General features: G+C 36.3%; 1 protein-coding gene across 1 annotated transcript in view; it reads left to right on the forward strand.

The window, feature by feature from the left end:
* The window catches only part of RAPGEF2 (Rap guanine nucleotide exchange factor (GEF) 2), a 69455-nt gene that overhangs the window by 2794 nt on the left and 39226 nt on the right, over positions 1 to 27435 (forward strand). The window contains exon 2 of the mRNA XM_009995920.1: positions 20451 to 20582. Within this exon, the coding sequence (XP_009994222.1) occupies positions 20451 to 20582 (132 nt within the window). The remainder of the gene's footprint in view (positions 1 to 20450; positions 20583 to 27435) is intronic.

The raw sequence follows: 27435 nt of genomic DNA on the forward strand, positions 1-27435 counted from the left end.
TGAAGTGAAGTCTGCTGATAAAGGATATGTTTCGCTGCTTGCTCAGTGACTCTCCTCTAGTGGTCACATAGCTGCTGCAGTCTTTTGATGTGCTTGACCTGTATTGAATTACTGAAAATTACTGAAAATTACTGAAAGCAGGAAGTCAGATCTTTAGCTTTTTTTTACCATATTTTAGTTCAAAACTATTGTGGCCCTGTGTGAGCTCCCCACCTACCCCCCCATCCCCCTCCTTTTTGCTGAAGCAAATATTTGGCATAAAGTAAGGACAATTTTGAGAACTCAAGTTACTTATTTCTCAGCATAGCTGAGTTAGTGTTCAAAGTAAGGATTTTGTTATTTGAATTTTCTGTGTGTTGGCCCAGTTCACACATCCATGGCCTAATGATTGCCTGAAAGGTTGATTTCAAGTTGTTTGCCTGGCACTGTACCAGAGATCTGTGGTGGAGTCTGGCTAAACTGCTGTTCTTCAGGACAACATTTAACTGCAGATTTTCCCAACAGCTTATTAATAGCAAAATTTGGGTCATTTCATAGGAATGACAGTAAACCCATTAGTGACCTGCAGAGATGGCAATGAAAAAATCTTTGATGCTTAGGAGATGTCCTGCCATATTTCTGTTAGTCTTTCAAGGCCAGGGGATTGCACAACATATTTGACAGGGAAAAAAGAAAAAAAAGGAAAATCACACCAAAAAAGTCACAATCTATATGTATATTGTGTGTGCACAAAGCTTTCTTTACCTTCTTAAGCAGTAACTGAATTTTTTTCTGAGGTCAGCATGGATAGCTGCCATAGAAGACCTCACAATAGGGAATTTGTTTATTATAGAATCATAGAACTATTCAGTTTGGAAAAGACCCTTGGGATCACAGAGTCCAACCATCATCCCTACTCTACAAAGTTCTACCCTAAACCATATCCACCAACACCATATCCAAATGACCCTTAAACGAGTTTATGCAAGTTTATGAAGTAGGAAAATTTCAGGCCTCACCATGAGAATTGAGAAACTAACATGTTCTGGTTTATGTTCCCAAGTGGCTAAATCTAGTGGTGGTGTGAGAATGCTTGCAAAGTGATATTTTTGATGGTGCACACTAAAATGTGTCATTATGATAGAGATGTGAACCTGAAAAGGAAAGTTGGCTTCTTTCAAAATTGAGACCAACAGACTAATAGGACTTATCATCACTGAGTTTTAGACACTCCTGCCTGATCTTCAGTCATGCTGAAAATCCAGCTAAAATTGAGAGGTGCTGATACCCAACAGTTAAAAAAAGTAAATCAAATTCTACCAACCAGAACAAAAAACACAAACAAAACACCAAACAAAAGGCTGAATCCTTAAAGAATCAAAAAATCCTAAAGCCCTTAAGGTGCTGTAGATTTGTTCCTGATTCTCTAAGTTAATAAATGCAGAGGAGTAACAGGAGGTCTATAAAGCAGAACATAATGGAATATGTTGTGCTAGGTAGTGTAGGTTAAAAATATCAAGGAATTAAAACATGCCCAGGGAATAGCATGAAGTCCGTTGTAACTAGAAGCAAGAATAGTCAGCTAAGGAAGTCCTGTTACTCCGTACCTCAAATTAGTTCTTCCATCTGCAAAATACTTGCACTCCATTGCAGGATACTGTTTGGAGAGTTTTAAATGGTGGTACTTAATGCTCGTACCTAAACAATTTCTAAGTTTCTGAAAATGGACCTGTAAAAATATACCAGCAAGATGAAGTAAATGAGATTTTTGGAAATTTCATTCTTAATTATCTGAGACAGGGAATCTCAGACAGTGAGTGATATACAAAGAAATATATAGTTTACAAGAGGACTAGAAACTGCTGCCAGTTGTGTTGCTTGGTTTTGCAGTTGCTGCTTCTAGCACTGCTCCAGTATGCAAAAGCAACGGGAAATGTCTCCTGTTCTGTATCTGCTGCTGAGGTGACCTGAAGCTCATCTGCAAAATACTTCTGTACTTGATAGCTTTGCACATTGTCTGCCAAAACCATGAAATACCAAAAGTTAACTGCACATGGTTTAACAATATGAACATTAAGAACTATATTTTCTAATTCTCTAGTAACTAGAATTGGATAAACATTTAAACTGTGTTCAGACCATCAGGTCTCTGGGATAATGAATGATGTTTATGCTGTAAACTCCTAAGAATATTTTTTTTTCAAGCTCATTTGAAGTTTGTTTCTCTTCAACTGTCTTAGATGTTTTTTATTCCTTGGTGTATTCTAGGCTTTACATTGCTACAAATTGGTCCTTAACAACATCCCTGATGTTTGAGAAGTTGAACTAATTTTACTAATGCTTTCATAAATACACAGTGGTATGATTTTTTTCTAATTGAAATAAAAAAAAAATCAGGATCTCAAGGTTATTTTATTAAAATCTGCTTTTAATTATTATATCTTAGTTGCAACAGCAAACATGTAACTAGATTATTAATTATTTTCATTTACTATTATTGATGCATTCTGGTTAGCATTCTCTGAATTTAAAAATTAATAGAAATACCAGAAAATCTCCAAGTATTTCAGTTTGTGCAGGTAAGTGTAGTAGTGAAGCAGTGCTTCCAGTGTCCTTTATTGTCAGTAGATAACAAGTCCTACTTCCTGTGAAGATCCTACGTGATAAGTGTAGGTAATGTTAGGGATTTGAGAAAAATAGAGATTAATGTCTCAAGATTTACCCTTGACCAAAGAACCTTGTATCTGCTACACTTCATTTTCAATATTGCATTTAAAAGTCTGGTAGCTGTAGTGCAAGAGAAGCATGGGATGACCCCTGCAGGGCTGCAGGCTTTCATAGGATTCTCACCTCTATGTACTTAACCCATCAATCTGTTATTGAAATGTAACTGGCACTCATATGATATCCCAGTACTGGATTGTTGGTTGTTCTTCCAGTTTTGTCAACTTGCCAGTAGTCTTTTTTCTGCTGCTCATTTTGAGATGGTGTGATGATTCAGCTGAGAACCCCAGGAAGAATAAACTGTACTGAAGGAGTCTGCTCAGTGGGTTGCTTGCAAAAGCTGATCTTATGCCCAGGAGGTGGAATTTATAGGAGCATTTGTCATTCCTTCTTAAACTTTGTGTTTGTATGAGGATACTAGAAGGGCAGATGAAGGATAACAGGTTGCAGTCCTTTTATATGGGTAATATTGAAGGTGAATAGCCTCATGTCAACATAGCATAATGACCTAAATAGTGCTGCTACTTGTTATCTACTGTCCCTAATACATCTGAGACATAGGGGTAGAAATAAGTTAGTGCCTAATTTATTTTTTTACTCTCTCAGAAAAGGTGAAGGATCACAATCAATTGCATTTGGTGAGGTGACTGAAAGGATGAAATTTTATGTAGGTGTTTGTAATTTGCACTTGTGATGCTGGACTTCATTATGTGACTAGTGCAGTATAGTAGGATGCAAGAATGTGGGTCCCGCCTTCGGCCAAAAAGCTTCATCTATCTTTTTGGCTTGCTCTTACTGCAAATCTGAATCTTGCTACTGTGAACCCAACTACACAGTATTTGGCTAACCTGGCATTCTCTAGTTGGCTTAAACTTTATTCTGGTAAAAAAGATAAAAATAAAGGCATCGTTCTTTTGTGATCCATGTGCCTCTATTGCAAATGATGGAGCAAAAAGTTCCAGCATGTTTAGTTTCCTTTTCATGAAATGTGGAATTTTTCTAAATGGGGAGTAGCCTGCTAAATCTCAGCTTGGACTGCCTAGTTTTCTAGTCTTCCCAGAGTCCTGTGTTACAGGCAGTTAAATTGATGTCTGCTGTGTAATATGCCATTCCTACCAAAGCCTGTCTGGTGTGCCTTAAAAAGGTATCAAATATTTTGGCCTGTTATAAATTCCTGAAGTACCTGTTCTGCATGGTCCCTGTGCTGGGTAGTGGAGGGGAGAGTGGGTATCCGTCCTTCAGTTACAAGGGGCTCTCTGATTTTTACATGTCTTCTGGCTTCCAGTTTAGTGACTACTGTAAATGACAACAGAAAGCTCCCGACTATTTGACAAAATGTGAAGATTTTTGCCTTGAGTGTAAAGGTGATTGTGACTTGATGCTCAAATACATGCAAACCTCTGTGGCATTTGCAGCTTGTAATGGAGATGATGATTCTTTGGACTGAAAATTGTTTTAACATGAGCCAGCAGTCTTTTTCAGCCCCGGCTTCCTGACTTGAATCAAGAGCCAATTACTTTTCTAAATAGAGAAAAAACAAACTCATGAGTTAGGATGCAAATAAGTGCCAAATATTACATTATAGCTGCAATTGGTATCTGTTAATAAGCTTTCCAATGCTGTGGCAGTGGTAAAATGTAGCTCCATGTAGCACTTGTAACTTTCTACCTGTAGATAAATTATTTCAGCTATCCCAGGGTTGGTCGGTGACCAAGTGAAAACATTTCTGGTAATTGGTAGCAGTATTGCATCGTCACAGTATCTGCAGTTACCTGATCTTCAGAGGTATATGGACAGCCAGGGAGGAATCACACTGTAAACCCAGATGATGACCCAGTGGTCAGATTCCTCAACCTGTGATTTCTTTCACTCAGTCTATAAATACTGCCTCATTTTATCTGACTGCAGCCTGTCAGCGTGCTTGCTTACAAGCACAAGCACTGCATGCTGGGTCACTTGGACACACTGACTGGGTAGGATTTATTAGTTTATAGCTTGACTCCAAACTGTGACTTTGCAAGTAAGAAAAAATTGATTAAAGCTTTTTTTTCCTCCTCTGAAGAATGAAGATGATGTGCTATATTGTAGGTCTGCTCCCTTTGTGTATTTAGTCATGGTGGCTTGCTTTATAGTTAAAAATAGGCTTTTACTGTTCAGTGCTGCTGTTATTCCTCCAGAGCCAGGAGAATGGGAACTCGTTTGTGCAGTTAGGACTCCATCCATAGCATTGTTTCCTGAATGCCTATCTGCTACTGCTTGTCTGCTAACCTACTGAATGCTGTGGGACTTGGGTTAGGGTCAGGAATGTCTAATGTGGGATTATTTGAAAGAACATGGTAAAAAAAAAGTATAGCTGCAGAACTGGACCATAAATTGGTAGTGGGATTGATGGCTTGAAAACAGGGTGATAAAAGACATTGTACCTGAAAACTGGATGTCTTTGGTTGTGGTTAAAAAAAATAAGCATTCTAGATTTGGGGAAATCTTAACGGAATTGTTGGAATTACCACTAAGCTGGCTGTGTTCTAGGTTTGCTGAACTAACAGCCCTGTTTTCATTTTTAACTTAATTTTTTTGCGCACTTGATTTGTTTGTTTCTTATATGTAAGAAGCTAAAGATATTTCAAAGTGTACTTGTATTGTATACTTTCTGCCTCTGCTGCTTCACTGATCAACGTACAGTTTGACCTCCAAATCTTAATGTATTCCTGATAATGAGCTAAGGGAAAAAAAAATAAAAATCTTCCAAATACTTGGCAGGCAGTAGCTCTTTTTCTAGATTGCTCAGAAGAGAGCCAGATGTCAAATTTGGATGTGTCTCCCTGGCATACTTGCCTTTTCTGTTTTGACCCGCACCACCAGTGGATTTTTAGCTATGTTTTTTGGCCTTTGAATAAAAAGCTGGCTATAGGGGGCTTTTGTTTGAAATATCCAGAAATAATGTAGAAGGATCTTTGTTTTCTGTTGTCCTTACCTTTAAGGAACTACCAAGAAAAGGGAAATGCATGAATTTATGGATTTCAGAGCCTTTGTAAAGTGTCCTACTTTAAAAATGGAAATCGTGGTCTGCTGAATTTTTTAAGGCAACAGAGAAGACTGATACTAATTCTTTTAAAAGTGAAGCTGTTTGCAGCTGTAGGAGCAGAATAAAAAGCAAACTAAAATGAAAACATTGTTAGTTTCTGTTAAAAACTGTAGAAGGTGTACCTCTCCTTGCCTGTTGGCTTATGGCTTCTGCAAACATTTTCTGTTGTCAGACTTAACGACTTTCTGTCCTGTTCAGTCTTGCTTGTTTCCAAAGCAGGAGGTTCTTATACTTGCTAATTTTTTAATTTGTTTTTTTTTTTTTTTTTTTTTTTTTTTTGTGAGAACAGAGATTTCTTATACCTCACAGCAAAGGATTTCAGATGTCTGTTTAGTAGGGAGTTTCCAAGGTCTTCAGATACAGCTGCTATTCCTAAATAAATGGATATTAAAGCACCGTTTCACAAACAGTGGCATGCATGTCAGCAGTAGTATATAGAAAATCTAGTTATCTACCTCTTTCCTGTTGAAGGAAGAGGTTGTTTAGACAGCTAAATGTCACTCCAACACCTGCCACTTCCATTAGTATTGTACATTACTATTCCTTCTGTGCCAATGGTACCCAGGGAAAACTAAATTTAGGAATTCCTGAGTTCGAATAATATGATTTTTTTTTTTTAAAGTGGAGGTTTAGTGTTCCAGCTGGGATTTTATTCAGTTAAGCATGCAGAGATAATGTTTAATGTAGTAAATGACTAAAATTTCTACCACTTTTGTAAAATAAAGTAACCTTCTGAATCTCTTGCACCATGGGGTCTTACAGCAAAAACCATTTTAGCTCTGTCATAAATAAGTGACTAAGATTTGACTCTCAAATTTTTTGGTTATTGCTAGGTGACCTAATGCAGTAGTTGATGTACATACATCCTAGGTCTCTATACCTAATTTTCTGCTGGGTGGAAGGAAAAAAAGATTAACTTCACTCATTGTATTTGTAGAAAAGTCTTCAGTTATTTATCCCAGTATTTCCAGCTGATTTCTGTGCTACTCATTTTTAATGCAGATTGGCAATTTCTGATTTAAAATATCTATTTAAATAGGCACCATTGAAATATTTCATGGTGTCAGTGGAAGGTATAAGTTGCTATATGAAGTGTTTTTATTATGCTGTTGATCTAAGGCCGGAGTATAAGGAGTGGTTTAAACTGTGTGCACACCTGCACAGACAACTAGATAAATTTCTGGAAGTCACAGTTGAATGTCATCTTTTTAAGTATAACAACATGGTGCTTCAATTAAATTGATGATATCTACTTGCTCTAAAGCACCCTTGGTTGCAACATGGTGCTTCAATTAAATTGATATCTACTTGCTCTAAAGCACCCTTGGTTTTAGCAGGCACAACATAGGGTCTTCTTATTTGGCTTTGTTGTTGGAGGAAGTTGGGAAACCAGTACCTTGTGAATAAGTTGTTGAGGGTATTTGGAAAAGGTAGGTGATACTAAACAAAAATATAGGGCTAACTGAACTTAGCATTTGATATTACAGCTTTGAATAACTGACCTCAAGGAAGAGCTCTGCAGGTTGTTTCAAAAATTCATTGGAAATAATGTAAACGATGGTTCTGTGTTGAGTTTTGTAAATAATCTTTACTTGCTTTGGACAGTTGTTGCTGCACCATGCTTCAGAATTTAGGGAACATCTTTGTACTTTCTAAAGGCTCTTTGTTGAAAAGAAGATAAACAATCCTTTTTCTCTTCCTATGGTCACAGGGAGCACACACAAGTATGTCTGTTGTCCAAGCTAGTAAATATATGTAGTAGTTCAAAGAAGACAGAATCGTGTTCTGTGAGACCAAATAAAAACACTGGGGGTACTAGGAATGCATGATACCTTATGCTGTTTTAAAAGTTTGTGTTGATGTGAAAAATTTCCATTTATTTTCTTTGGCTACTGTGTGAGAGAATATGTAAATAAAATTATGTACAAAGCTAGGAATGTTATAGCAACATTCACTACTGTTGTCATGGCATGAGTACAGTTGCACTTTCAAAACTCCTAATAAAGTAGTTTAACTAGTAGGTATGTTAATATAGCATTAAACATCATAGATAAGGTGAATAATACAACTTTAGTCATGTACAAAAAGAAATGCATGCCATTTAAAAGTATTTTGAGTTGTCTTGTTGTTGTGCTATTTTTGTTATCCAGAAATCCAGCAAGACATTAGATATAGTACTGTGTAATGCAAGTATGAAACCTCTTTTTCTCTGGATATCAAAGAAGTATTATCTACAACCTTTCTTTCAAAAATAATAGCATTCCCATTTTAAAACAAAATTCTTTCCCTTTTGTTTTTTCCAGCCTTTTAAAAAACTTTCGTATTATTATGTTGACATGCTCGTTATTATGCAACTAAGAATCTCACAGCTTTGATTATTGTGAGGCATGTTTTTCCTTTATATCAAAGAATGTTACAGTATACTTAAAAACAAGGTGAAGAAATGTTTTTATACCCTCTTGAGTGTTGAGAATATGCATCCTGCAATACTTCAGTTTCTTCAGTTCTTTGGTTGTGGTGAAACAAAAGTGCATTTGCCATTGTCAGACAGGAAAAATAGAGAAAACTTCTATTGTATGGCGAACATATGCAAAACAAGTAGTTGCAGTGCATGAGTTGTTACGTGGAGCAAGTCATAAGCAGAAGAAATTTTGGATGTTCGTCTGCTGTTGCTTAAGTTACTGGAAAGCAAAGATGTTGCATTTTGATGCAAACACCAAACACCAGTTCTCTTATGAGCTATTTGTTGATACTATAAAGCAAAGATAATCCTTTATTTAAAACTCTTAAGGGTGACATTGACAAGGCTGCAGTCATCAATTTTATTATTATTTTTTTAAATTCAATTTAGTTGCTTGTGAATTGCATGGTCTCTATTTAAATTCTCATCAAGTTTCTTTCAATGAATTTGGTATTTTACAGAGGTAATACTCAGTGTACAAATGAAAGTATCCAGCTTTGCATCTGTGCATAGCGACTCCCTACTTGTCTATATCTTTAAAAATATTTTCCTTGAAAGTGTAGAAAATACTTCAGTCTTTACTAAGAAGCTACCAGTAAGAATATCTAAAATGTTAAGATAATAATGTAGATTTTTGTCTTTTTTCCTCCTTTGGTTAGTCTGCTTCTGAATGATAAGTATGTAGAAAACTAAGTTGGCTTCAGGTTTTTCTGCTTGGAGGAGTGACAGGGATGTGGAAGGGATTTTCCGGGTCACTGCCCTTACACACTGTTGCACAGCACGTTCATGACTGTCTAGCTTTGGTTTGAAAGCCTTCTCTACCCCAGCTTCTGTTGAGCCTCGTTTTAAGAATCTCTGTGGCTCATTAGGTAGCAACTTTCTTTCAACTTACTGCTTGTTAGGCTTTGTGCCTGCATTCCCTTTTACTGGGAATATTTCTTTTTCCTCCTTCCTATATTTAGATACTTGTGGAGAACGGACTGTCTTCTCCCTCCATGTTAAGTCGGTTCGCGACACTACTGATCATACCCTCTCTCAGCTTGGGCCAAATAAGGTGTAATAAGCCAGTGCTTCTCTTGTGCTTTCTCAGACAGTGGATTTTCTTCTTCTGAGAATCCTGGCAGTTCTTCTCTGAATCTGTGTGTTAGGGCTGTAAGCCCATCTTTATTGAAAACATATAACTGGGAAAGTGTGCAGTATTTCTAAAGAAGGTCTCTGCTGGGACCATGGAGAAGAGCCCAGAACTTCAGTATTTCTGGATGAGGCACGCTGTGATCTCATTGAGTTTTCCTTCTGCTGCATCACCTTCACAGTTCAGTCACCTTCTGATGAGTGAATGTGCTGAAACTCTTTTCACAGTGATTTCTGACAGATGAGTTCCTAGCTTCTTGTTTTTTGTCTCCAAGTCCATGATCTCATGTCTTCTCATACTGCATTTTATCTCTTTCACTCCAAGTAAGAGTCATCCTGCTCTCACAGAAGTATCCTACTTGTCCCTTGTACCAAGTGTCTCTTTGTGGTGTGATATGAGCAGGTTTTACCAGCATGTTTATTTTTTACCCCACTTGGAAAGAGAGGAATTATAAGATCTTTCCTATATTTTTCATATTCCATCTTTTAAAAGATATCTGTTATTTGGGTAGTCAAGTATCCTACTTGTCCCTTGTACCAAGTGTCTCTTTGTGGTGTGATATGAGCAGGTTTTACCAGCATGTTTATTTTTTACCCCACTTGGAAAGAGAGGAATTATAAGATCTTTCCTATATTTTTCATATTCCATCTTTTAAAAGATATCTGTTATTTGGGTAGTTTTTGGGTAATTTATTTTTTCTTTATTCTAGTATCAATTCACTTTGATTTCTTTTACTGTTGTAAATTAGTTCAGTGCAATAAAGTTTAGTGCTGTAGTTCAGTAAGTAAACTGCAGTAGTTCAGATTAAGCAGCTGCACTTCAGAACTGTGGCGTCCCTTCGTGACTGTGTGAAAAACTTAACCAAGCTTACTTAGATTGGTTAGAGTGCTGTAATAATGAAATGAAATATTCTGTTATCAGGTATAAGACAAAAGAAGCAATGCACATTCCCCTGGTGGAAATTCCAACACTTGTCATTGTGCACTATCATAGGTCTTTACTTTTGGACTAGACTCCTTACTTGTCTGTAGTGGTTTTCAATCCCAAGTGGTGCTTTAAAGCTGAAAATAAAATCTGGTTGCAGGTGCCATCAGTTTTACCCTATCTGATGTAATTTCTCTTTAGCACCCCCTGTGACCACTTCTTAGCCTGCTGTATGAGAAAACCAAAATGGGTATGTATGTAGGGTGTACATGGGCATCCCCTCATTTAAAATGTTTCACAGGATTTAAAACATCTTGCTTGAAAATGTTGGAATTACCATTTCCTGTAAACGTATGTGCCCACATTGAACTTTTTTTTTGCTTTTACATCCCTAGGCATAAATCTTTTGTCAGATTTCCTGTGGAAGTAAAGTTTGTAACCAGCTGCTCTGCTACTTCCTCTCCCACAGTTACTTGTAACAGGCCAAAGAGTAAAAAATTTAACCTCGTAGGTCTTCAGAAGCCTGGAAAGTAGGCAGTTTAGTTTCCAGCACAGTGGTAGTTCTTAGTGTATTAAATGCTCAAACAGCCATAAGAGGAAGTGTTTAGAAATATCTGTTGGGGAAAAAACATCAACTGGAACATGCATTATGTTAGTATGAAAATCAGTTATTCCCAAGCAAGAGTTCTCTGCAAAACCAGACTTGATTCATTTGTAGTGTTCCATGTCTACTGCTGTAAAGTACTGAGGAGCTTTTACTTCAGTGGTTGAGCTCAGTTTTCTGCACTCTTACCATAGTGATATTTCATAGGTCAACTGAAATGCCTCAGAACAGTCTTTCCTTCAGCTGAAACTGCAGTGTCATTGAGTGCCTGTCCCTGATGAGTGAATGTGCTGAAACTCTTTTCACAGTGATTTCTGACAGATGAGTTCCTAGCTTCTTGTTTTTTGTCTCCAAGTCCATGATCTCATGTCTTCTCATACTGCATTTTATCTCTTTCACTCCAAGTAAGAGTCATCCTGCTCTCACAGAAGTATCCTACTTGTCCCTTGTACCAAGTGTCTCTTTGTGGTGTGATATGAGCAGGTTTTACCAGCATGTTTATTTTTTACCCCACTTGGAAAGAGAGGAATTATAAGATCTTTCCTATATTTTTCATATTCCATCTTTTAAAAGATATCTGTTATTTGGGTAGTTTTTGGGTAATTTATTTTTTCTTTATTCTAGTATCAATTCACTTTGATTTCTTTTACTGTTGTAAATTAGTTCAGTGCAATAAAGTTTAGTGCTGTAGTTCAGTAAGTAAACTGCAGTAGTTCAGATTAAGCAGCTGCACTTCAGAACTGTGGCGTCCCTTCGTGACTGTGTGAAAAACTTAACCAAGCTTACTTAGATTGGTTAGAGTGCTGTAATAATGAAATGAAATATTCTGTTATCAGGTATAAGACAAAAGAAGCAATGCACATTCCCCTGGTGGAAATTCCAACACTTGTCATTGTGCACTATCATAGGTCTTTACTTTTGGACTAGACTCCTTACTTGTCTGTAGTGGTTTTCAATCCCAAGTGGTGCTTTAAAGCTGAAAATAAAATCTGGTTGCAGGTGCCATCAGTTTTACCCTATCTGATGTAATTTCTCTTTAGCACCCCCTGTGACCACTTCTTAGCCTGCTGTATGAGAAAACCAAAATGGGTATGTATGTAGGGTGTACATGGGCATCCCCTCATTTAAAATGTTTCACAGGATTTAAAACATCTTGCTTGAAAATGTTGGAATTACCATTTCCTGTAAACGTATGTGCCCACATTGAACTTTTTTTTTGCTTTTACATCCCTAGGCATAAATCTTTTGTCAGATTTCCTGTGGAAGTAAAGTTTGTAACCAGCTGCTCTGCTACTTCCTCTCCCACAGTTACTTGTAACAGGCCAAAGAGTAAAAAATTTAACCTCGTAGGTCTTCAGAAGCCTGGAAAGTAGGCAGTTTAGTTTCCAGCACAGTGGTAGTTCTTAGTGTATTAAATGCTCAAACAGCCATAAGAGGAAGTGTTTAGAAATATCTGTTGGGGAAAAAACATCAACTGGAACATGCATTATGTTAGTATGAAAATCAGTTATTCCCAAGCAAGAGTTCTCTGCAAAACCAGACTTGATTCATTTGTAGTGTTCCATGTCTACTGCTGTAAAGTACTGAGGAGCTTTTACTTCAGTGGTTGAGCTCAGTTTTCTGCACTCTTACCATAGTGATATTTCATAGGTCAACTGAAATGCCTCAGAACAGTCTTTCCTTCAGCTGAAACTGCAGTGTCATTGAGTGCCTGTCCCTCGTCAGTTATCATTATGTAGAGTTCTGCAACATGAATTCCCTTCCCCATTTTATTCGGTGTTTTTGCACAGCTGTTAATTACTGTGGGGGTGTGAACTGTGCAGACTGTGTTGGGGCTCTCAGCGCAAGTGCTTGGTGAGGCTGCGGGGTGCTAATGAGTGTTGTGGTATGTCCTTGTAAATGCTGGAATAAGAGATTCTGCTTTTTGAAGCAGTTTGTAGAATCATAGAATGGTTAAGGTTGGAAAGGACATTAAATATCATCAGGTTCCAACCTCACACTAGACCAGGCTGCACAAAGCTTCATCAAACCTGGCCTTAAAAACCTCCAGGGAGGGGTCTTCCACAAGCTCCCTGGGAAACAGATTTCAGCACCTTACTACCCTCATAGTGAAAAATTTCTTCCTGATGTCTAACCTAAATCTAACTTCTTTCAGCTTAAAACTCCTTGTCCTATAACTACCCTCTCTGATGAAAAGCCCCTTCCCAGCTTTTCTGTAGTCCCTTCAGGTACTGGAAGGCCACTATAAGGTGTCCCTGGAGCCTTCTCTTCTCCAGGCTTAATAGCACCAACTCTTTTACCCTATCAAAGTCACAAAGTTCTTTGGTGAACTGTCAAAGTCCCAAGTGAGTAAGAATGGGATCTGATCTAAATTGTAGATACCCTATGAAACAAACAAATCAATATAAAATACCAAATGCTTTTTAATGAAATAAAGGAAGACCTGAAAATGTTGTGTACTCCCTTTTGCAAGGTTTTGCTTCCTCTGTGCTGTTTGGAAAAAATGTTAGTGGTCCACGTTACTCCACGTGCTTGAGGTTGAAAAAAGATTGTTGGTACTGAATGTATATCCAGAGTCAAAACAGTTGTAGAATGGTTTCTTTAAGTTTCATCCTTGGAGCAGAACTGATCTAACTTTAAACCCACCACTGATTCTGTATTTTAAGTGTTACGTTATGCTTTTACTACGTGTTTCCTGACTGAGACAGACTTCTGAGTAAGGTTCTAAGAAAAAATATTTTGATCTTGCAGCTTTGCTGCTCTTCACCATAAATACATTATGATGATTTGAGTTCAGAATTTAAAAAAACTGAAGAGCAGCTTGGGAAAACCTGTTTAGCATTATTTAATTCCGTTTACTATGTTTTAGTTCAAATTTGTTCTGCTTTTTTTTACCTACATGATACAATTTTTCCTTTTTTAAAAATTTAATGTACATTACATTTATATAACATTGAGCTGTTGCCAATAAATTGACATTCATGTTTATGGAAGTAATATTGTTTATGCTGGATTTCCTAAAGGAAGGCACTTCTGACTATAAAGTGCTACATTGTATCTGTGACAAAAATACTGTCAAAAGAAAAGGCAACTACTGACATCTCTGGTCCTACAACAGATAAGGGAGTTATGAGAAATAAGAATGGGTATGTGTCAGTGATGCATTTCATACTTCTTTTTACTTTTGAAAGAGTAGTCCCTAAGAGCTTTTCTCCAACTGCCCAGATACTCATTTACGTTTCACCACCTCTGTCCCTCTGCAGAAGTCAATAATCCTTCATGCAAATTATGTTCACTGCTTTAAATGCTCATAGGATTAGCTGCTGAGAGCTACTAGATGTGCTGTAAGTGGCAGTCACTGTGTGTTTTGTATGGGGAAAAAAAAGGAAGTTCCCCTGTACTTGCTCTGTCTCATTCTGTCCCCAAGACCAGCAGATCATGTTGTATTAACTTAAATCTCTGAATAGTTTGATGGGAGGCTACCTACAGCAAAGTGTAAGTGCAGGGAAATACGAATGACTTGGCTGAAAAATCCATATAATGCTTATTTTTCTGTCACGAATGTTCTGCTGTGGGCTTTGTATATAAACAACTGCTTAACAGCAACAGTACCCAAATTTTCAGAACACAGGTAGTGTCCTGTAAAGAATGTTTTTAAGAGTAGTTTTTCACATCTCACTCACAGTTTCACATAAAGATGCCTATTTGAGGAAAATTTGGAGATTCAAAACATACAAGATACTATTGTATAAAGTGAATGATATACAGAAGACATAATTAATGTCACAATGTTTTCATTTAACTCTTGCTGGAGATTTCAGTGAAAATACATTGAAGCTTCTGAATGTTTTCCATCCTACCCCTAAGTACAAGGAAATGCTGCTTGGAAATTGCATCCTAATTTGATGTGTATGGAGCTTAAACTTTTATTTTAAATTTAACTCTGCACTGAACATGTCAGCCTGCATCATGTCTGTAGGCAGAATCAATAGAAATTACTGTATTATTCTGTAGTTAGTTACATTGACTGCTGTGTTTTAAATCACTGAACCGTAAAAATGTTTTCCTTGATGTCTGTCTTCGTTAGTGAAAGAATTATGTTGAAATAGCATGTTGATGAATAACCACCATTAGTAGAAGTATTTCTTCTTTCAGTCATTAATTATCATAAATCTGAGTATATCCTTAAAACACATGCAACAGACATACAAAGATTTAACATAAAAAATTTAACATGAAACATTGAAATAAAATGTTCCTGAATTGATAGAATACTGGATTGGTGATCTACACTCATGTAGTGAAATAAACATTTTAACATTTTGTCTTGGTAGGAGAAAATGGGAAAGACTTAGGCATAGTATTTATTTTATTTGGCTGCTGTTGCTTGAAAAGATGCAGAATACCAAAATAACTTTGTAATTTTGTAAATAATAATAATAATAATATTAATTTGTAAAATTATTGTAATAATTATAGTATTATTGTATAATTATAGTAATTATTGTAATAATAATATTTTGTAAAATAATGTTGTAATTTAGATTTGTGGACTAAGTGCAGCATCTATAAAAGAAAACTTTATTACAGTGGCTTTTATTAGTAAAGAGGTACTACAGAATAAGCACTGAGAAGCAGTTTAGTGGCAGAGGAATTGGTGTTTCCATTTTTTTAATTTCAGAAAGTGGAAGCAGAGGCTACAAAGTGAGTATTTTGTGTTGCCTTATGTTTACTGCACTTGCTTGGCCTGTCTCAGTGACAATTAATCCTTCATTGGAGTTGCATACCAACGTTATACCTTTGCTCTCTAAATTCCATCTGTGTATGTACTTAGGTCACATTGCAGGCTTTATAAATCTTTCTTAAAGTGCTGACTAGCCTTCAGCAGAAGGTCTTGTTTATAAAATGCATACTGATATATTTGCTCTTGTATTTTTAAATGACATGCTTGTGTCTGTCTTTTCCACCATTGCATTTATACTTGTTTTCACATATAATTCAATTTAAAAAAAACCACACCAAAGAAACCCTCAAAACAAGTACTATTAAAGTGAAGAAGTTTCATTTGACTCATGTTTTGCTGTTTGCACACCTTTTTATGCTGTAGCCAAGGATTTTAATGTCTTGTACAGTAAATATTCTGAAAATACATATATTTTAAAATACCGTATTGGAACGATAAGCCAAATGATTTCTTCAGTAGAAGTTGCCTTTTGTTATGCAGAAAGGCACGCTCTACGGTAGGAGAAAATCATGATGTTCTTAAAATAGGAGGAACATATTCAGAGCAAAGTAATTGTTAGCTTTGCGTGCATAAAGCAGTGACTCACTTTGAGGGTGGAAGCAATAAAATGCTGCCTTTGATAGGAAGATGTGATAGGGTTTAAGGTACTGTACAGTTCAAAATGGAGATCCTCTTTGTCCTTAAGATATTTCAGATAATTGTTTAAGTTGTCATTTGTTTTGAGGTTTTCAAGAAGTAAAAGCTTGAAGTTTCCAGATGTACTGTTTTTTCTGTGGTCTCTATACATGTAAACTGTGCATGTACACACATATGCTCACTTGTAAAGAGCTGTGTGCATATTTATAAAATACTGTTTTGACCGTCATCAAATAAAGGTTAGGGGTTTGCTGTTAACTATTTTACAGGATTATTTTTTGTATTAAGAATTTTGTACCCCTGTTACACTTCATTAGATCTATACATATGCAGCCTTAATGTTTCTCTCTTACAAAACTTGTCTGAAAATAGTTTATCAGGTCAGTTATCTGATGCTTTTAATGACTGATAATTGTTTAATGTAGTGTAGATATAATGTGTTTTGAAGCTATATTTACTTAAGAAAAGACAATTATTTCTTTCTAAATTACCCTGCAATGTCTACTCTGTGTGGTAGTTCCTTCTGATGCTGTGACTCCCAAGTGTTCAGTAATAAAGTTAAGAAATGTAGTGGCTGGCTTCAGGAAAGCTGTAGTTTAGTGCTATGGCAGGAAAACATAAAATACAGAAGTTACATGTTATATAAAATATGCAAGTTGCCTTTGATCGTTGTTCCTTTTACGACTCCTTAAAACTAGCCATCATTTAATGAAAATGGAAAACAAGATTAAAATGACTCTTCAGTTCTGATGCCATTTGTGGTGTCTTCAGTCTGCAATAGGTGATGTTGCTGAGACAGAGTTCCTGCTATTGCCGCATGATCTGGAAGATCAGGCATGTGCTAGATCTACCCTGTACAGGTTTTGAAATGTTCCAAGAAAACCTTTATTTTTACTGTGGTACTAAGTATTAAAGTCACTACTAAACTATTGAATGGAATGATAGCTGAATAAAAGCACAGAATGCTTAAAAATTTCATAATGGAGTGATATTCAGAAGCACAGCAAATATACCTGTTGTAGTGAAGTTAACTGTCATATACTTCCCAAAAGCAGAGGTTGATGTTCCCAGCCATTTTTTTTCAGTGGATGTAGTATTACAGTTTCATGATGTTGTTCTCTGATCGTATTCTACTGCAAGTTAGAAATTAGGTGTACATATCCTGGTGTGGGTGAGACAACTTCGCTGGCACTGCTGAGGTTGGTTGAACATTGCATTTCATTCTTGCTTTGCTTACTGAAAACCATTTACCAAATGCTGTTCTTCCAAAGTTAGAGGTGTAGGCTCTTACATAGAAGACTTAAGCACATGTGCTTTTTAAATTGTTATCAGTGCTTAACTTTTTTCCCCACCTTGTACAACTCTGTACATTAAGTATTTTAAATAGCAGTATGTGGCTAAGAGAGAGGCATGTATTTCTCACACACTCTTTTAATTGAGCTCACAATTTATTTTTTTATTTAATTTTTGTATATGTTTTTTTTTTCCTTGCACAAATTCTCGCCTTTATTTATTTGGGGGTTGGGCAGTTGAAGTGGATACTGCTTTTGGGCATGTAGCACAGAGAAGTAGTTATTCTGCAAAGATGTGTGCATGTGCTTTATGCTTGTGAGTAATCATACTTGATTAGGATCAAAGTGACTAGTTAGGTTGCCCAAAGTAAATTGTCTGCTTCTGATCTTCTGCTGTCACCACTTGGCAAGTCCAGCTCATGCAGCATGGCTCGGACTGGAGGAGTTGTTCTGAAACCAGTAATCATCAAACATACAGCTGGTTATCTACAGTCAAAACAATTCAGAAAGCTTGCTTTTATTTGCAATGTGTTTAATCAGTTATTGTAGAATCCCCTGACTCTTCCTATTGCCTGTATAGTAACAAAACATAAATCCTTGCTGTCCATTTAAAGCAGTAAGTACAGTCATTATAGTAAACATAGCTTAATTTCATTTTTTAACAGACTAACTGGATTTGCTTTGATGTAAGGTTATTAAGAATTGTTATTGCATTGATAAAAAATAAATGCAATTGTTAATGACATGTAGATATTTAAAGGGCACTATGAAAAATTAAGTTTGGCTGGGCTTAAGACTGTGTTGATATGCACCTCCCTGTGGAGTTAATATTTATTTTTATTGTAATAGCTGTCACTTTATAAAAGGTAAAGCTCTCAAAATATGCAGTCTCTGTGCATTATCATTGAATGTGTGATTCTTAGATGGCTTGTGCCCGTAACTCAAATTTATACTATTATTGGAAATAAACCTGCACAACTTTAATTCTAAGAGATTGTATTGTTAGGAACACTCATCAACACATTGTAAAAGCTGTGGTGGTTCATTACTACACATTCTACCTATGGAATGTATACTTCTTTGTGGACTGGCTCAAAGAATGATAACATTGATATAACGGCCTTGATATAAGTAAATACAGTTTTGTGCTAATTCAAACTCACAGATCAAAAAGGAAATAGCAGAGGCAGTAGTTACTCTAACTAATGCACTCCTTCAAACTGTATTTTCTCCTTCTGGTGTATCATCAACAGTGGTGAGCATAATTAGATTTTTCTGGAGGCAGCATCTATGGCTGTATGTATTAGAGTATTGCTTTTGTTGATTGCCCTTTCTTTGTTGATTGGTATATGAAGATCAACTCTAGCTCTGGGCTTACTGAAACTTTTTAGGGTTACTAATGTTTGATTCCTTTTTTTAAGCCCCTGTTTCAGATAAAATATTAAAAAAGAATTGTTTATAATGTAGGCACTTCTGCAGTCACAAGTGTGGTCATTCTATGTTAAGGAAGAAATCCTTTTCAGGTGCATTAGAGCAGGAAGGGGTAGTCAGTCTAAATAAAATTAAAGGTTGTCTGTGCTTTCACCACAAATTCTAAAGCCAAGGTTCTTTCAGGGCATGTTCCATAAACATACTTAAATCAGGCAAACAGAATTAAAATAAAATAATTCAGTAACTTTCACTTTCACTGTATAGAGCTAGTCATTTTCTCAATCACACTGTCTTGTGACTTGCCGGTGACTTTTTTCATAACTTTTCATACTGATTGACCTATTATGTCTTAATTCTGAATGAGCTCTTGTTTTCATTCCTGTCTGCTGAGAATGGTAGTAGTGCCAAGGTAGAATTTATATAACTGACACGGGTGGACACACTGTGTATGACATTCTTGGTACAAACACACCTCTGTAGAAAGTATCTACCTTGTCTGAGTTGAAAATAAATAAATAAATTAATAAGGAAAGTTTCAAAGTTGTTTTTTTAAAAAATAATTGAGGCATGCATTGCATACCAAAATTGATATATTAACATACTTTTATTAACTAGAAGTGGCATGAAAGCTTCTTAAAGAGAAGAGTACTATGCTCCTGAAATAGCATTTAAATTTTTCTTCAGATAGCAAATATTTTCCTTTATCAAAATTCACTTTCTGCAGTCTGGTGAAGTTTACAGTTCTTAAAGATTTTCGTGGGCACTATGTGCACCAAGCAATAGTAAAAATATACATAACAAATCTTGGTGGATGATTGAATGATCAAATATAACATCTCAATTACTACTTCAGCAATGCATGTGAGCAAACTCATTTCAGGATTGTATCTCTTTGCAGTTGTGTCAGTCTTCCCACATTTCCTATTTGCCATTATATTATTTGCCTTAAAGTATAACATAGCTCAGTGGCTTGGATTTTATTTGTCTTTAATGTACTTTGTGAACTTCAGATGTAAAAGGTTTAGCCAAAGCCAGAACAGTGCTTGTTTTTCTTAAAGTATGTGACTTTACTCACTGTTAGTCCCATTCTACAGGACACCATTGATATTGAAACTAGCACAATATTAATGTGTGTTAATTCTATCCAAACTCCATAGCAGGACACTGAAGTGTTTTTGCTTCACTGGTGGCTGTCTTCAGATACATGGTTTTTAAAGATCTCTTATATTTGCAGCAATTTGATGGTATTTTGCTGACCTCTGCATTCATTTAAAAAATCTACAAAAACTCAGTTTTTTAAGCTGCGTTCTCAAGCCCCAGTGGTTTTCTTAATGCACTTGGTATTGGCAGAGAGTAAAGTGTGACATAAATGAGTTGAATTAATTTTGTTGTGTATCTACCTCAAATTGTAATGATGCTTTTTTTGCTCCACCTATAGCTTCCTGCAGATTTCACAAAGCTGCACCTTACTGACAGTCTCCACCCACAGGTGACCCACGTTTCATCTAGTCACTCAGGATGTAGCATCACTAGTGATTCAGGAAGCAGCAGCCTTTCTGATATCTACCAGGTAAGAATGGAATGGATGCTGACGGGAGGTGAAATAGCCAACAGTTTTGACATTCATGGTGGATTGCCTGTGCTATTGCCTGTTGTCAATTTTTGTCTGAAGCAGCACTCAGAGTTCAAAAAACTAATTTTTGTTTGAATTCTAATAATTTCAGGGGTTTATGTGTCACATACTAGGTCTGATGTTTGTGGAAACTCAGCAAGAAATCTGCAGCACGGTGAGATATGAGAGGTGTTGCCTTAGTTTGTTAGGATCTGAGTCAGCAATGTAGAGGTGTAGTGTTTGGAAACAGTTCAGGATTGTGCTTCATTAATTTTGTTTGTAATTTGTGATTTTGGGGGAGGAAATGTTCCTCAACTTGCGCATGGAGAGCCAGTGTGGTGTCTCCAGCAGAGGTCCTTGGTGGGACCTAGGAGGTAAAGGGATTCTGTTTCTGACCCAGCACTTCACCTTGTCTGTTTGTCCAGTTTGCCGTGTATAAAACAACAGCTGTGATGCTTAGTGCTAGAAGACTAGACTTTGAGACCTGCTGTCAAAAAGTACATGTGAGCTGGAAGTTGTAATTAAAAGGTGGATCAGAATTTAAAAACAAAAATATATGGGACCTATCAATGTGAGGATTTTTTCTTCTTGATGATGTATTTAACAGTTCTTAGAGGTTGGCTTCAAAATCTAGAACATGTTTAGTGGTAGGGAGAAAGAAATATGCAGTGAGCAGCCTGTGCTGGCCTGACATGAGGGGCATATTGCACTTCACCTACCCTGTAAAAACTTCATGCCAGCATCTCTGTAGTGCTTCCTCTCTGCTTGTCCTGGGAAAAACAGAAATGTTGAACTGGTGAGATTTTTGGAATTGTAATACTACTAGGGAGGGCTTCTTGACATGAAGATTTATGCTCTTCATTTAGAGCAGCTTGAGTTTGGAGACGTTTACTTGAAACTGCTCCAGGGGTTCCCTGGAATACTTTGGGGTGTATGTGCTTCTTCTAAATAAAAATTAGAAAAAAATCTGAAATAAAAAGGTCTAGATCCTTCACTTAATCTTTACACTTCTTGTAGTGTCAAAGAGGAGGATTTGTCCTTTTGATAAGAAACTATAGCAATTTGTTATTCTGAAGGAAAATGCCTAAAATCTACCTAAGATATTGTTCTATCATAAAAATTTTAGCAAGACTAGATCTATGTGAAGTGATATTTACTAGAAGAGGATTTAAGTTTGTTTGTGATGCTTTTAAAAATGCAAATGTAGCTGTTTAAACAATGGGAAAAACATCATCTATACAGATACATACAAGTTCAGTTGTGAGTATAGTTGTGGCATGTAGTGTGCTTCAGGTGAACAAGCTTGTAGGCTATTCTGTGGGAGAAGATGGGCTAGAAAATATCCCAGGTCAATTTAGATGGTAATGACAAGAATGCAAAACGATTTTTTAAATGAAAAATGTCAAAGTAATTGGATATTTATGCATAGCATATGGCAGTCAAGTATGTTTGTCAGAATTTGAGACAGGATTATTACTTTGAGACAGGATTCAGACTTATAATGTGAGGGTGAAGATGATGTGAAATCAGCTTTGTTCTTCAAGACTTCTATAGATTTTTGTATCTTTCATCCAAAGATTTTACATTATAACGTAAGAATAACAAAGTACCTCTAGAGACAGTTGTAGGTGGCATTTACTTATAGTCATACAGTTACTCTCTACATAAAGTTGGAAGTAATTTTTTGCAGAGTTCTAGCAAAACTGTTACAACTTTGAGAAGGATCACTGAATTTATGGGAAATTAAACACTGAACTTCAGAGAATTACTTCTTTGTGGGGTCACCAACCTAGTCTGAGTCCCATAACAAGTTTTGTTTGCAACAATGGAATTGATGTGATGGTTGGTGTTTGAAGAGGGTTAAGGGTTTTGTGAACTATTTACATGGGGAACATCTACTTTTTAAATATTATTTTTAATTAAATTTAAAAAATTGAGGATACTTTGTAATTCTTGGTCATCTTGAAAAATATTATTTGGTTTCTTTGATTACTCTAGAGCTAGTACCTCATTTTAAGATGGTTTGGCACAGATACATTGAGAACTGAGGAATTATTAAAGTAACCGATGTCCATATCAACATTAAGAAATATGAGCGTGCATAGTAAAATAAAACTTCATGTTTTTTGTTAATACATATGCCTAAAGAAACATTTATTAAAAACAATCTGTAAGTTCAGATATGGAAACTGATAAACTTAAGGTTCTTAAATTCTTTATTTTAACGTTATGGTACCAAATATTGTTTCATTTAATGACTTCAAATGTAGTAAATCATTACTTTCTTACCTCAATTTCAGTCATAAAGGAATGTCATGTAACAATGTTTTTAGGTTAAAGTACTGCCAAAAAAATGCACAACAAAATAAAGTTGCTGTAGTTTGAATCCTCTAGGGTCAAGCCAAGGGTTAAATAAGCATAAATACTTTTTTAAATCAAAGAGATTTGATCAGCCATTTTATCTCAATTTTTTTGCCTTTTAATTCTCTCTCAAGCGTTTATTCAAAAATGCCAAACTGCAGCCAAGTCATCTCCATGCCATTTTTTCACTTCAAATTTGATTTGAAGCTCTTAGAGCTCAGTACCGTTATTCCTGTGATTGTTACGTTCTGTATGTTATGGCATTTACTTTCCAGTAGAATGGACTTTTGTTCCTCATGCCCAAGCAGAAAGGAATCACTTAGAATGATTGCCATCTTATCTTTCAATTGATAAATAAAATACCTGTTTTCTTTTTTTAAATTCTACCATTAATCTTTACTGTTGAAATCTGAGATAATCGTATGTTGTGTGTTGCATCCTAGTACGATTTAGTCCTGTAGCCTTCAGAGCAGCTTTTTGCAGTGAAGAAAACATTCATGGCCTTGTAAGACTTCTTTTTTTTTTTTTTTTTTTTTTTTAAATAAATAGTGAAGCTGAATCTTCAGATGCTTTTAGGATTGAGCTGAGAAAATTTCCTTTTAAATGTTAATGCTGTAACTAAATTTATTTGTCAAATGTTGGACATGAAAGAACTTCTTTTAGAATAAGAAGTACGTACCAAAAAAAAAATAATCCTTGTGTTTACCCCACCCAAGTCTCAAAAATACTTCGGGTGCCAATCAGTAAGGTCCTTAAATGTTACTTTTATTTTAGAAAACAAGTTCAAAAAGTGACTAACTCTCTACAGTGACTGGAGAGGAAGGGGATGCTGAATGTTAATAGATTGTGTGCTGGCTTTGCCAAGAACAATACTTGTGCTGCTTTGGCACAGCAAATTGTTCACGGCTGCTGCTTTTGCTCCTATTTAGTTAATGCTTCCTATGTGGAAGTATATACTTGCTTCTTTACAATCCTAAATGCTTCCTATACCTGTCATGAGTATTACCAAATGGTGGTCCCTGTTTGAGAGCAGAGAGATCTAAACCTGTGTACGTGTGCTATTCCCCCTCCTTGTTTTGGGAAGGCCTTGATGTGTTAGCTCAGCTCTTTCCTTTCCCAGCCTTTCTTTGCCTTATCCTGTCCTCAGCCCAGTGGTTTCCTGCCGGCCCTACATGCCCTCTCGTGTCTGCCCAAATACCCTAGGCGGTTCAGGAAACCAGGAACATCCTTTCTGAGACCCTCCCAGGATGTGTGTACTGCTTGGAAATTTTCAAGATGTCAGCTTTGTTTTCTCATGAGTCTGATACAGTAACTCTTGGAGGAAAGGTTCACCTTCCAGAAAGTGTTCCCGAGAGAGCCCAAACCCTTATCTTTCAAACCAGAGAGTCTGTGCAGCCTGCCCCTAAGTTGCTTTCTGGAAAATAAAGAGGTTTTATCTTAAGATTAAGTCAGTCTTTTTGACTGTATCAGCCTCTGCAGTGCAGGACTCTGGGTAATGCAAGGATATCAGAAATAACTCAGGTAAATTATGTCCTGCTGAATGCCCCTCCCCCAGTTTCAGCTAAGTCCTGTGCAGTGCCTTGTCACTCCTGGGGAGTTCAGGTCCTCTAATCTGTTCTGCAATTTATAGCCTACGGGTAACTTCCAGAGCCCTTGTTCTGGGTGCCTGTGGGCTCAGTAAACGTTGCTCCATTTTGAGAAAGTTAGTTGGTGATTGGGAAGGACACTTTTCCTAGTGTGTGTTTTCTGGATTATTGCATTTTTCCATCTCCAGGCAGGAATACTGCTCTCACTCTTGTGACTGCTGCAGGCTGCAATGCTGTAAATTTTGTAGCAGGCAATGAAAGAAAATAAATATGGAGAGAGAGAGAGTAGTAAGGATCTTAGACTGAAGGAGTTTTAATATATTTCATGGCCATTTACTCTTAAGTTAGTAGAGCATGAGAAATTAAATTTTATTACCTTAGACTTACGTATGATCTGTGTGTATGTAATAGTTGTAATTGATAATTCTTTAGTAAACAAATAGATTGTGTAATTACATGGGTCAAATGTCATAGCAGTTTATATTGTAAACTTTTGCCCAGTGAGTTGAAACCTAATATAAACCAAGACCTCAGACATGTTTTCTCTATGGAAAGGTGGATCCAATGCATGTTATCTTTCAAGCTACTGGAAATCTTGCAAGTGTTCTTGGTGTTTTGTATCAGTAGCAGCTTATAAATCATGAAGTAAAAGATTATTGTTTTCACTAATAAACATTCTTATAAAAAAATAAGATGGGGGTGGGGCTTTTTTTGAGCTGAGCTTGGCAGTAAAGGAGGTAATCTTCCTTAGCTGTTTGTGTTGTCTATCACTTCTTGTTTGTTGCCTCCAAAAAAAATAAAAGACCAGTAGAGTTGGGCATAATAAGTTTTCTCTCATAACACTCCTACACTCAGTCAAGGAGACAAAGGCTAACTGAGCAAATTTATACAAGGCTCCTTTACTTTCCTTCCTCTAGTTATTTAGTAGTATTTGTTTAATTAGTTGATATTATTCAAATCTCCTGGAAGTGGTCCTGGAGGTCCTTAGCAGTTGGAATAACCATTCTTGCCTTACTACAATATTAGCGTTTATAGACATCGCTTAAAATTAGGCAGATCTCTTTAGGTGCCAAATAACTTTTCACCTCAGGCTTGAAAATGCCTGTCTTAAGTCTCCTGACTTTTATTGGTGATATGAAAAAATATTGGGTTGTTATTAGGTGATTCCTTTGAAGCTTCAGCAAATTTTTCATGCCATCTTTCCAACTGTGAAGAACATATACATTACAACTGGTATTCAGACTTTGAAGAGACATTGTTTTATACTTTAAGTTGCAACCAGCATTTTTCTTATATGCAGTCTCTTCAGATTTATTGAAGTGAAGCTTATTTCTCTTATTACCTCAGAAACAAAGGACAACATGCATCTCTGAAAACAGTGACTTCCAAGGTATACTTCACCCTTGATTAAATGCCCTGGAAAGCTTGAAGCCTCATGACTGACTTGTCAGGCATTCATCTTCTGTTCTGGATTTTCTGCTACTGAGGTTTATAAGGAAGCCTCTGTCCTCAAAGGAGCTAACTGAGATTTTCCCTTTAGTCTCACACAAATGCATAGCTATTGCTTCCTAACTAAGGGTTCTTGTGCAGATGTCCTTGATTTTTCCAACATGTGAGGGAGTACAAAAGTACTCAAAGTAGGTGGGTTTTGAAGTTTAATGTGTCAGCAAGAGCACCTTAAGTGCTTAATGTCATACCTGATGCTACTAAGCCTAAAGAAGCTATTTGCAATGTTTTGTAGATAAATTGATGTGTGTTTTTGAATGGAAACAGATCCAATTATTCTTAATAATGTAACAAAGCTAATGCAAAACTTACTGCATGTAATTGAGAAAAAAATCCCTGTGGGATTAATTGTTTGATTCTTTATTCCTGTGAAAGCATATTCACTTTTTGGAAAGACTATGTTTGTGTTCCTTTGCTAACTCTTGCATAATTGCTTGGGAAAAAAAAAAAAAAAAGTAGGAAATACTGCAACCTTCAGTTGTAATTTTAAATGTATTTTCTGAATACGTAATTGCATTTGATTTGTGTGGCTTGTTTGTTTTGGTTTTTTTTTAATGGCATCAATTTGATATTAGAATTTTGACTTCTGCTTGGTTTTGCTTTCTTGTTTTCAGACAGTCAAATAACTTGTTTTTCAATCATCAGTTTTATACTGTATGTCTAATTTTCTCATGTATGTTAGCATCATGTGGTGAAATTTAGTTCTACATTTTTCTTACCAACATGTTTTTGAGAGAGCTTATTCTGGGCAGAGTAGGAGAGACACTTGTTTGTAATGGGAAGGTTTGAAAAATTGACTCATGAGTTAATCCCACTGTCACTGGAATAGTCACTGATGGAGGCTTCTGATTCTGACAGAACGGTGTCATAAGTTAGGTGTCTGCTGACTCATTTTCACTAATTTTTCCACCAGTCACTTGATGAAGGTTATTTTGGAAGAGTAGTGAGAGCAACTGTTCCAAATATATCATAAATAGTGTGCATGTTAAGCACAGTGAGACTGCTAATGAAAATACTGCTGTTGGTGCTATCATTTTTGTGATTTGTTTGTATGCCTCTGTAAATCCTTCTTTATCCTGCTTAAGAAGTGCTCAGCATTCTTTCTTTAAAAAAAAGAACACAACCCCCAAAAAACCCCACAAACACAAACAAACAAAACCCAAACCATCACAAAGTGAGAATAATTTAAATGTTGTGTAGGTGCCGTTATGCTTTCTATATTAACAAGACCCTGTTACAAAGCGTGTGTTGTGCTATAGGACAGAAGTATTTAAGAATGACAGTAGCTACCCTGATCCCTCTCCAGCCATGTGCTGCCATTCATAAGGTAGCTTTGGGTAATGGAATTAAAGTAACAG

Source organism: Chaetura pelagica, unplaced genomic scaffold (assembly GCF_000747805.2).
Source record: "Chaetura pelagica isolate M959 unplaced genomic scaffold, ChaPel_1.0 scaffold142, whole genome shotgun sequence".
Classification (NCBI taxonomy): Eukaryota; Metazoa; Chordata; class Aves; order Apodiformes; family Apodidae; genus Chaetura; species Chaetura pelagica.